This window comes from Oncorhynchus nerka, linkage group LG5 (genome assembly GCF_034236695.1).
Source record: "Oncorhynchus nerka isolate Pitt River linkage group LG5, Oner_Uvic_2.0, whole genome shotgun sequence".
NCBI classification, from domain to species: domain Eukaryota; kingdom Metazoa; phylum Chordata; class Actinopteri; order Salmoniformes; family Salmonidae; genus Oncorhynchus; species Oncorhynchus nerka.
In genome coordinates, this window is record NC_088400.1 from 55,603,017 (window position 1) to 55,611,892 (window position 8,876).

The 8,876-nt window shown below is 44.9% G+C and overlaps 1 protein-coding gene across 2 annotated transcripts; it reads left to right on the top strand.

The window, feature by feature from the left end:
* Positions 1-458: 458 nt before the first annotated feature.
* LOC115129670 (NGFI-A-binding protein 1-like) lies at positions 459-7,549 on the top strand. Of its 2 annotated transcripts, XR_003863683.2 has the most exons (8): positions 459-860; positions 1,817-2,634; positions 2,896-3,029; positions 3,318-3,489; positions 3,915-4,083; positions 4,831-4,968; positions 5,164-5,298; positions 5,417-7,549. XR_003863683.2 is itself a non-coding variant. In XM_029660278.2 (7 exons), exons 2-7 carry the CDS (start codon positions 1,819-1,821, stop codon positions 5,238-5,240), a joined length of 1,506 nt encoding a protein of 501 aa, XP_029516138.1. In that variant the 5' UTR covers positions 459-860; positions 1,817-1,818; the 3' UTR covers positions 5,241-7,549. The 2 variants fall into 2 exon arrangements, 1 of the variants encoding a protein (XP_029516138.1); XM_029660278.2 differs by having other exon boundaries at positions 5,164-7,549.
* Positions 7,550-8,876: the final 1,327 nt, after the last annotated feature.

The following is an 8,876-nucleotide window of genomic DNA, read 5'->3' on the forward strand; positions in this document are numbered from 1 at the left end:
GTGTGTAAGTCCTTAGAGAAATGTTTGTGGTTCCCATGCACACATAGGACAAAGTCCCCCTTCTCTCTCTGCCTATATTCCCACTTACTGCCTCAATTCTGAGAGTAATCTGATGGGTAAAACACAAGGAGACACTGAAGTGTCATGGCAAGAAACTCAAAATAAATGTGTGCATAGAAACATCAATTTGCATATACTAATGTGTTTTATCCAAAGAGCGAAGGAGTAAAAAAAAAAAATGTAAATCAAGAAATTAAATGATCAAATAACCTAATTACATCATTGATGATATAAAACAATCCTTATTAGTCTATCTGAAATGTCAACAGTTTCACTTCTGTGCAGTCATATAGCCTATAGGGCGTTTTAGGGTCTACTCTACTCTCAACTCACACAGTCCCAGTTGACCGGCGCTGCCTGCCTCTGCCACTGCTGAGATGTGGTGCTTGGTATTCCATGCAGAAGCCTCCCACGCCTCTGTCCGCCCACGCCAGGATTTGCGTCACGCAGGCGCGTGGGAGTGAGCACTGTAGCAACCGCGGAATATCCCAATTGCAATAGCCGAGGAGGAGGGGGGGTAGGGTAGCAAGCAGGCAGCTCACATTCATCTAGTCTAGAGACGTTCAACACAATCTTATTTCTATTCAAGGAGGCGAACGAGGGGAGGTAAACGTTGTCAAAGAACGCGAGGACTTTTTAGGCCAGAGAGCGCGTTTATTAGGAAATTAGAGAGAGTCTTTTGAATCTATCGATTTTTGTCCAGTTTATTCAGTTACAGTTTATGGCAGTTCAGGCTATACTGTAGTTGATACATTGAAACAACCAGATAAAGGAAACGAACGTGGTCCGACGTTCACCAGGTATGTAGCAATTAATAAACTACATAGTTGGAAGATGTTGTTGGGCTATGACAATAATGTAACAAGTTGTAGCCTTGATACAATGTTGCAGCACTGTTCTATTATTGCCGACAATGGTATTTTTACTCGTCTTCCTGATGTGGATTTACTTGCAAGACCGGTTTTGAGTTACATTTAGTCTGGTGCTGGGTTACTGCATTTTGCGTTTACCTTTTTACGTTGTGTGTTTCGAAACGAATTTATTTTATTTTCTATTTAGCTCGATTGATTTGTGCAAGTATTCCATGCTCGTATTGTCTTGATTCGCCTGTGTGACTGTGATGTCTTGTGTGCCTCTTGATTTGCTCTGTTCTGTGGAAGGTTGAGTTTTATCAGGTTGCTTTGCATTTTTACCCAGAGGTTCTGACAACAAGTAGTTGTAGGACTGCAAGTGCAGACCTGTCTTGAACTGAGGGATAGTGAATTAGCAGGTGGTGTTTGTGCAGTTGTTGGCCAACACTCTGAAATCACATTGATGATAAACAATCAAATTATTTTATTCACCTAACTGAAGGTCAATCAGCAATATCTAATTATTTGTGACATAGTCCTCTAACTTGCAAGAAATGCGTAGCTAACAATCCCTTGGCTAAAGCGAGTGGAGCCTATGTGTGTGAGAGAGATAGAGGCCACCTACGCATGTGGCATGTGGTCCCATCAGCAACTAACAGGACTCTAACTGCTAACCGCCACTCTTCCTTCTGCAGCCCTAATACTGCAGAACTTACAAAGGAAACTCAGACAGAGTGGAGGGAGTGCCTCTTCCTCTCTGTCAGTCAGTCAGCCAGCCAGCCAGTCAGTCGCACACAAACACAAAACACACACACCCCCCACTCCCCAAAACACACACACATACACCAACACTCTCTTGTCAGGCAGAACCTCTTGCCCATCCCGTCTTGTGTTCTCTCTCCCAGGCATGGCGGCGGCGTTGCCCAGAACTCTGGGGGAGCTGCAGCTCTACCGAATCCTCCAGAGGGCCAACCTGCTGTACTACTACGAGGCCTTCATCCAGCAGGGAGGAGATGACGTGCAGCAGCTCTGTGAGGCCGGGGAGGAGGAGTTCCTAGAGATTATGGCTCTGGTGGGCATGGCCAGCAAGCCCCTGCACGTCCGGAGGCTCCAGAAATCCCTGCGAGACTGGGTCACCAATCCAACGTTGTTTAATCAGCCCCTGACATCTGTACCGGTGTGTAGTATACCAGTCTATAAGTTACCCGAGGGGTCACCCACGCCAGTCGGCGCGGAGCGAGGGGGTAACAACAGCGCCCGTGGCGAGACCCATGTCAAAGTGCCCAAAATCATGGCTGCGACATGTCTGGATCCAGGAAAGCTGGAAGTGGCCAGGGACAGAGTGTCAGGGGGGTCTCCGCTGCAGAGCGGCAGCGAGGGGCGCTTCTGGTCGGGTCACAGCAACGACAGCGAACAGAGCCTCTCTCCGTCCGACCGGGGGTCTCCGTCGTCCCCCCGCGAGGGCCTGGAGGCACTTGACGCTGCAGCTTTGCAGTCTGTCCTGGAGTGTGTGGACCGGATGACCCCGGCCCTGCCCAAGAGCGACCCCGCGGAGGTCAAAGAGCAGCTGAAGACCAATAAGAAACTTGCCAAGATGATTAGCCACATCTTTGATATGAGTGATGATGATCCAAGGAGAGAGGAGGAGGTCAGGAAGTATAGCGCCATCTACGGACGCTTCGACTCGAAGAGGAGGGACGGCAAACAACTGACGCTTCATGAGGTAGGGATAAGAGATGGGATCCTTTTTGCAGTACTAGGCTAGTCTGCTCAGTGGCGGGGCAATATAAAGTGACGAACCTCAGTTCCGCAAGAAAAGGGTAGAAAACCACAAAAGGTAAATCACCTGAAGAAAATGCTTTGCTTCAGCCGTCTAAAAGTAGGTCGGCAGTAGTAGAACAACGGAAGAGTTCACTGACAGAGTTGTGTATCAGCGGTTGTAGTTGACAACATGACTTATTATCGCCTGTGTTCTGTCTTTCAGCTGACAGTGAACGAAGCAGCAGCCCAGCTGTGTATGAGAGACGTGGTGCTACTGACCCGTAGAGACGAGCTGTTTGGTCTGGCCAGGCAGATCTCCAGAGAGGTCACCTACAAATACACCTACAGGACCAGCAAGTAAGGGCCACTCTCCTCCACTGCACCTCACGCAACCTTGCTCGTTAGGGTTAACGATGCTAAGGGAATTTGGGAAGCATGGGTGACTTATTTACTTTCTAAATACATTTTCTCCTCGTGGTTATTACTATGTAACTAATTACTGTAATGTGTTGACTTAAAAATGTGTCTGTAAAATGTATGTAAATGATCGCAAGTTATGATTAATGTCATGTTCAAACTAAGCTTTCCATATCTTTCAATGTTTTTCCGCATACAAACTGATTTTTCTTTTTTTCTCCACACTAGGTCTCGTTGCGGCGACAGAGATGAGCCGTCTCCTAAAAGAATAAAAACAGAAGAGAACCTCTTTGACATCCAGGAGGCTCTGCAGGCCATCCACATGAGACAGGGCATACTGAGGGAACAGCTAGCCTGCGCCAAGTCCAAAGGAGAGGAGATAGTTGGGAGAAACCTTCAGGTAACATGCCTGAAAAGTGGATGATAAAATGTGAACATGGGCCTCCCGATTGGTGCAGCCATCCCATCACAGTGGAGGCGTCAACAGATTGACCGGGCTGTATCACAAACGTCGTGATCGGGAGTCCCGGGTTAGGTCCGGGTTAGGGGAGGGCTTTACTTGGCTCATCGCGCTCTAGCGACTCCTTTACGGTGGGCCGGGCACCTGTAGGCTGACCTCGGCCGTCAGGTGAACGGTGTTTCCTCCGACACATTGGTGCGGCTGGCTTCCATTGGGGAGAAAAAGGGGTTATATTTATTTATTTTTAAATAAAGTAAACATTACAGGAGACGCGTTTATTTGACACCGTCATTTCTGAAGCCATGTTTTTTTGACAAGAGTAGGAGCAGTTGCTAACGAACTGTAAATGTATTCTGTTTTAACAGGTGCAGCTGGACCGTCTGTTAGCCAGACAGATGGAGATTCTCCATGATGCCGCGGTACAGGAGAGGTTACACGCTCTGGACTGGAGGATACCTGCAGGGGCTTTGAAGTACCACAGCGAGGCTCCAGGCACCAACGGCACGTCGGTAGACAAAAGCACAGAGCACCAAGGTAACGGTACTGTCCGTCTTCTGCGTCTCTCTTTGGAGTGCGCTCGTACATGAGTGCCGTCCTCGTGCTCCAAATTCACAGCTCCGTGAATCACCATTTCCAGCCTTCAAATCTTATTTTGTAAGTCAGGGAATCATTTTGTATCTGTTTTTTTTCTCTCACACATGTCAAAGTCAGGCGGACTCATAGCTGTGTTAAGCCGTTAGCCAATCCTCGGGGGCTCATCCCGCCTTCATCCTTTTCTCTCTCGCACGGCCCATACTCCTGACAGCTCATTATATTCATGTTACCCATAATTATCCTCTCTCTGCACCTGTCATTAACTCTCCCACGCCTGTTTACTTCCCCCGACATGTTGCTGCCCAGGGGCGTCTCTCTCTCTCTCTTTCTCTCTCGATCTCGCTCTCTTTCTCTCTCATCTCTCTCTCTCTCTCTCATCCTGTCTCATCCTGTCTCTCTCTCATCCTGTCTCTCCTTCATAAGCCATTAAAAGCACCTTTATTCAAGTTGAATGAGAAGAAGGGTATAAAATCTTTTTTTTGGGCACCGAGTGGCGTATAAACTCGGGCCCACAGCAAAGATTTTGAGAGACAGAATGTTCATGTCATTTTTTAGATCAACTAAGCAGCTTCTTGGATGATACTGTAACAGCAGTGCCATTGGAATTGATTGCGTTATATGGCAGCGTGCATCTCAATGGTTTATCCATGCCCTGATGTTTGTCTGTGTGTTTATGTGTATTTTCAGACGAGCGACCAATGAACTTGCGGGTGGCAAGTAAGAGTGTGGCGGAGGGGGAGCTTCCCCTGGGGAAGCAGCTAGCCAATGAGCTCAAACGTTACCATAACAACCATAACACAGATGAGGCCAAAGCACCAGCAACAGGTACAGCACCACTCAGGCAAATTTACGTTCACTCTTGAGTCGCGTATGTATTAACATACGTTCACACTACAAACAGTGAGCGTTAGTAATGGTCTGTTACACCTGCCTGCATTCAAGCTACAGTGAAAAGGTATATGATCAGAAAACGCATTGCATGTTTTATTCTGATGATATTTTCTTTGTGTTTTACCTTAGAAAATGGATCCTCGCACCAAGCGGCCAACCGCACTGACAGGAAGACCATTAAATCAGAACCAGAGGATTCCACATAGTGCCTCCCATCCTTCGTCTGTTTCCCCATCCGGTTTTAGTCTTCAGTCACTTTTTACAGTAAGCGTCTATCTCAGTCAAATCAATGGATACTAAAGCAAGCACAGCCACAGTAGAGCCTTAACAAACCAAAGTTGCCTCAAAAAAAAACATTTATTTTCTTTCATTTTGTCCTAAGGTTTTTTGCCAAAGCGTCAAGACTAGAGCATAGATTCAGTCACGGGGAGAACTGAACGGGGGATGTCCTATCACAGGATAACTTTCATGCTGTATAGGTCTTTATGTATTTATTGATTGATGTGCATGATGTTATTTAAGAATGATGGGTAGGGATAGTAGCCGTGTACCACCATCCTGATCTCCTGAGCTTACATTCTGTTTCGCTACATGAATTTGAATGAAGTTAAGTGAAACAAGAGCGCAGCGGTCAGGATGGTGGATCAGGCTATATGAAAAAAAAATGGTATTCTTTTTACCCCCAAAGCTATTTTTGGCTTGTTGTGTTCGATCGGTGGGTGACTGATGTACTGTAAAGAATACAGTAGGATTCTGTTTTAACCGGAGGTGAAAAGAGAGAACTATCTGTAGAGGAGAAATTATAGTTTTGCTTCCTGCTAATGTATGTAATGTATGTATTTATGAGTGGTACTGTAAATTAATCTGAGGCTGCAGATTATTGTGTGTATAGAACTCCAGTTAGAGTTCAGATCAGTGTTACGGGATAGGTTGGCCCGGGGACGGACTGGGAACAAAGATCAGCCCTGGCGTTTTGTTACTTTGAGGTCCCCACACCGGCCCATTTCTATCAAGGCCCCCATACCGGCCTATTTCTTTCTCCCTTGAGGCCCCCATTATTAGCCAGATCATGATAATTGTGCACAAATAAAACTGTTTAGACAGGCCCACTAGGGCAAGAAATTGAGCAGCCCATCTGGCATTTGCCCGAAATGGCCAGTCTGCCCCTGGATTGTCTAGACATGGAATTCGGGCCTACAGTATGTCAATCAAATCGAGTTTCCTTGATAAGTCTGTCAAACACATGATCCTGTACTGTAAGAACGCACATTTGAACCTCAACACAACATTAATTGAGTTACCCATTTTATTGAGTAGGGCCCCTGGTCTGTTATTAGGGCTGGGAATTGGCAGGGACCTCACGATACGATATCACGATACCTAGGTGGCGATTCGATATGTATTGTGATTTGATACTGCAATTCTATTGCGATTCAATGTTCCAAACACATTGCTCACCATGTCTGCTGCAGAGGGTCGAGAGAGCCATGAAAAAAGGTGTTTTGATCAGTCATGTGAATAAAAGTCCCAAAAGGGTGTTGGCTCACCATTTTAAAAGACGGATAACAAGCTATAGAAGGAAAAATACTGGAGTTTTTGCGCATGTACAGCTAACAAGCACAAAAATGATATTGCGTTATTGGCCAAAAGAATATTGCGATATATTGTCCAAAAATAATATCCCGATATGTAACTGTACCGATTTCTTCCCCTATCACTATCTGTTATATTGTTGCACTCCAAAAGTTGTGTTTTAATACATATGTCACTGTAAGACCAACAGGGCCAATTCGGCCTGTAGTATTACAATAATATTTGCCTAATCCCAAAAAGCAGGGTTTTGGTCAGTGTAGTGTTGGTGTCAATCTCTATACAGTGTTTATGTGTGTAGAGCAAAAACCGAATAACTGTTGTTAGAGAAAACAAGTGAAAGTGTCTGGTATCATAAGATGTTCATGTTACACAGCCTCGTAGTCTTAGATCCTAGCAGTGTTTCACCGGTGACCACCAATGTATAATTCAAGACGTTCGTATGTTAGAATTAGCTCTCAGATGGTTGTTTAATGTTGTGTTTCCAAATGTGTAAATCTGTCTTGCTCTAGAGTCTAGTCTTTTTCGGGGGCACCGCAGTCACAACAGTTTTGTAATAACAGTCTCTCTAGCTCAATAAGACTGCAACAAATGCAATACTTTTTGTAAGTGCTGTTTAAGTACTAAGTACATACTTTCTGGGCCCACTGTCTGTTCTGTTGTTCTGTGCTTGGTGACTTCCCCTGTCTTCTGTACTGGTTTGGTTTAATCAGTGTCATGTAATGTTCACAGATCAATGCATGTCCAGCAGTGTGATAGACAGTCAAGACGTTGATAGTACATTGATTCATGTTCTTATCACTGTTATAGTCACCGAGTTAGTCCAGGCTTGCCTACACAGTAGATATGCACCTGTTTTTTTTAAACACTAATATATTTTATTTGTTATACAGCACAACATTATTAAACTTTATTTTTTATGGTGGTTGTTATTCTCATTCATGATATAATATATGTCTGATACAGAAAGAAGGAAAATTGTATTTTCTATGTTGTCAGATTCTTAAAAATAGTTTATATTCATCTATTATTATTATGTCCTGCGATAAAATAACAACATTTATATATTTTTTTGTTATGATGTATTTTTTTACAGCTAGACAGCTAAAATGTTCCATGGCAGAGAACCTACACTGGTATTTCTAAGGTATAATGAGTGCTGACAGACAGACTGAATGTGGTCCAGTCACAACACTTTCTCTTCTTAAAAAAGAAAGGAATGATGAACCGCTGTCTGGGGTAAAGCATTTGCATCAGCGTCATATAAAACATTCTGAAACTGCCCGATGACTCACTCTGCTCACACTGACGCAGGCCCTTTTCATACTTCACATCTCTCTCTCCTTCGCCCTCTCGCCCTCTATCTCTCTCACACACACACACACACTCTCCCTTGCTCTCGCTCCTCCCTCTCCGCCTCTCATCTCTTTCTCACACACACAGATTTTCTCCTGAGATCAGGTCAACTCATCACTGAACACCCACACGTGTAGCTCCCTCCCATCCTCCCAGTCTCAGCCCTATGTGATGGCCTCCCAGCCAATGCAAGTCACTGATGTGTTGCCATGGCAATAGTGATTGTAGGCGGCGGCACTACAGGCAGTGGGAGGGAGCTCAGCCCGGCTGCTAAACTGCGTGGGTGTGATCTGGTGAACGCGCCATCACCCCCGTTTAACAAAGCATGAAACGAACGGTCCTTGAACAGAGGTGGGTAATCAAGTGAATTATCCCCTCAGATTCTCCAATAGTGCAACTAATAAAGGATTGATTAGTTAATTCTTTGTTTGTTTTTATTTTAACAGTTTTCATCAGAGTGTAAAGTCCAGGAGGTTGCTTTATTTAAAGGGATAGTTCACCCAAATTACAGAATGACACATTTGTTTCCTTACCCCGTAATCAGTCAATGGACAAGGTATGCTTTAGTTTTATTTCAGCAATGTTTCTCAAACTAGGGGTTGTGGCCAAATGTGGGGTCACCTCATTTGAAAATTAGGGTCGCGGGAGAAACTGGTTCATAGAACCAGGGTTACGCTACAAGTGGTTGTAATAAACAGAGAGCTTTCTGTTTTTTCCTACAAATGAAAATCAGACTGGGGGGGGGGGGGGGGGGGGGATAATCTGACGACCTGAGGATCTTCTGAACTTCCCAATACCGTTCTGATGCATTTCAGTCACTTCACTTCACACATACTTCCTTCAGATTGAAATACTGTCAAAAGTACTGTCAGAATGATTTGTCAGGTGGAAATACT